At 61.1% G+C, this 628-nt stretch overlaps 1 protein-coding gene across 1 annotated transcript in view; it reads left to right on the top strand.

The window, feature by feature from the left end:
- Positions 1–34: 34 nt before the first annotated feature.
- Positions 35–628, top strand: part of LOC118158521 (voltage-dependent P/Q-type calcium channel subunit alpha-1A-like) — a gene marked incomplete at its 3' end in the record, with an annotated part of 1,049 nt that continues 455 nt past the window's right edge. The window contains exon 1 of the mRNA XM_035313192.1: positions 35–176. Coding sequence (XP_035169083.1) covers positions 163–176 — 14 coding nt within the window. The remainder of the gene's footprint in view (positions 177–628) is intronic.

Here is a 628-nt window from a genome sequence, read left to right as displayed (position 1 = left end):
GGGGGGGGGGGCAGCGCCCACCGCCCGCGGCCTCGGGGCGGGGATGGACGCGCGGGGGGGGCCTTGCAGGACGAGCAGGAGGAGGAGGAGGCCGCCAACCAGAAGCTGGCGCTGCAGAAGGCCAAGGAGGTGGCCGAAGTGAGCCCGCTCTCCGCAGCCAACATGTCCATCGCCATGTAAGCCTGACCCGGTCCTGCTCCACCCTAACTCCATCCCTGCTCCACCCTAACTCCATCCTAACTCCATCCCTACTCCATCCTGCTCCATCCTTGCTTCACCCTAATGCCATCCCATCCCATCCCGTCCCATCCCTAACTCCATCCCTGCTCCATCCCTACTCCGTCCCTACTCCATCCCTAACTCCGTCCCTACTCCATCCCTGCTCCATCCCTTCTCCATCCCTACTCCATCCCTGCTCCATCCCTAACTCTGTCCCTACTCCATCCCTAACTCCATCCCTGCTCCATCCCTAACTCCATCCCTACTCCACCCTAACTCCATCCCTAACTCCATCCCTGCTCCATCCCTAACTCTGTCCTAACTCCATCCCTACTCCACCCTAACTCCATCCCTACTCCATCCCTGCTTCATCCCTACTCTGTCCCTGCTCCATCCCTACTCCATCCCT

This window comes from Oxyura jamaicensis (assembly GCF_011077185.1).
Source record: "Oxyura jamaicensis isolate SHBP4307 breed ruddy duck chromosome 30 unlocalized genomic scaffold, BPBGC_Ojam_1.0 oxy30_random_OJ61367, whole genome shotgun sequence".
NCBI lineage: Eukaryota > Metazoa > Chordata > Aves > Anseriformes > Anatidae > Oxyura > Oxyura jamaicensis.
Note: the sequence above shows the minus strand (reverse complement) of the source record. Positions and strands in the feature narration are given on the sequence as shown.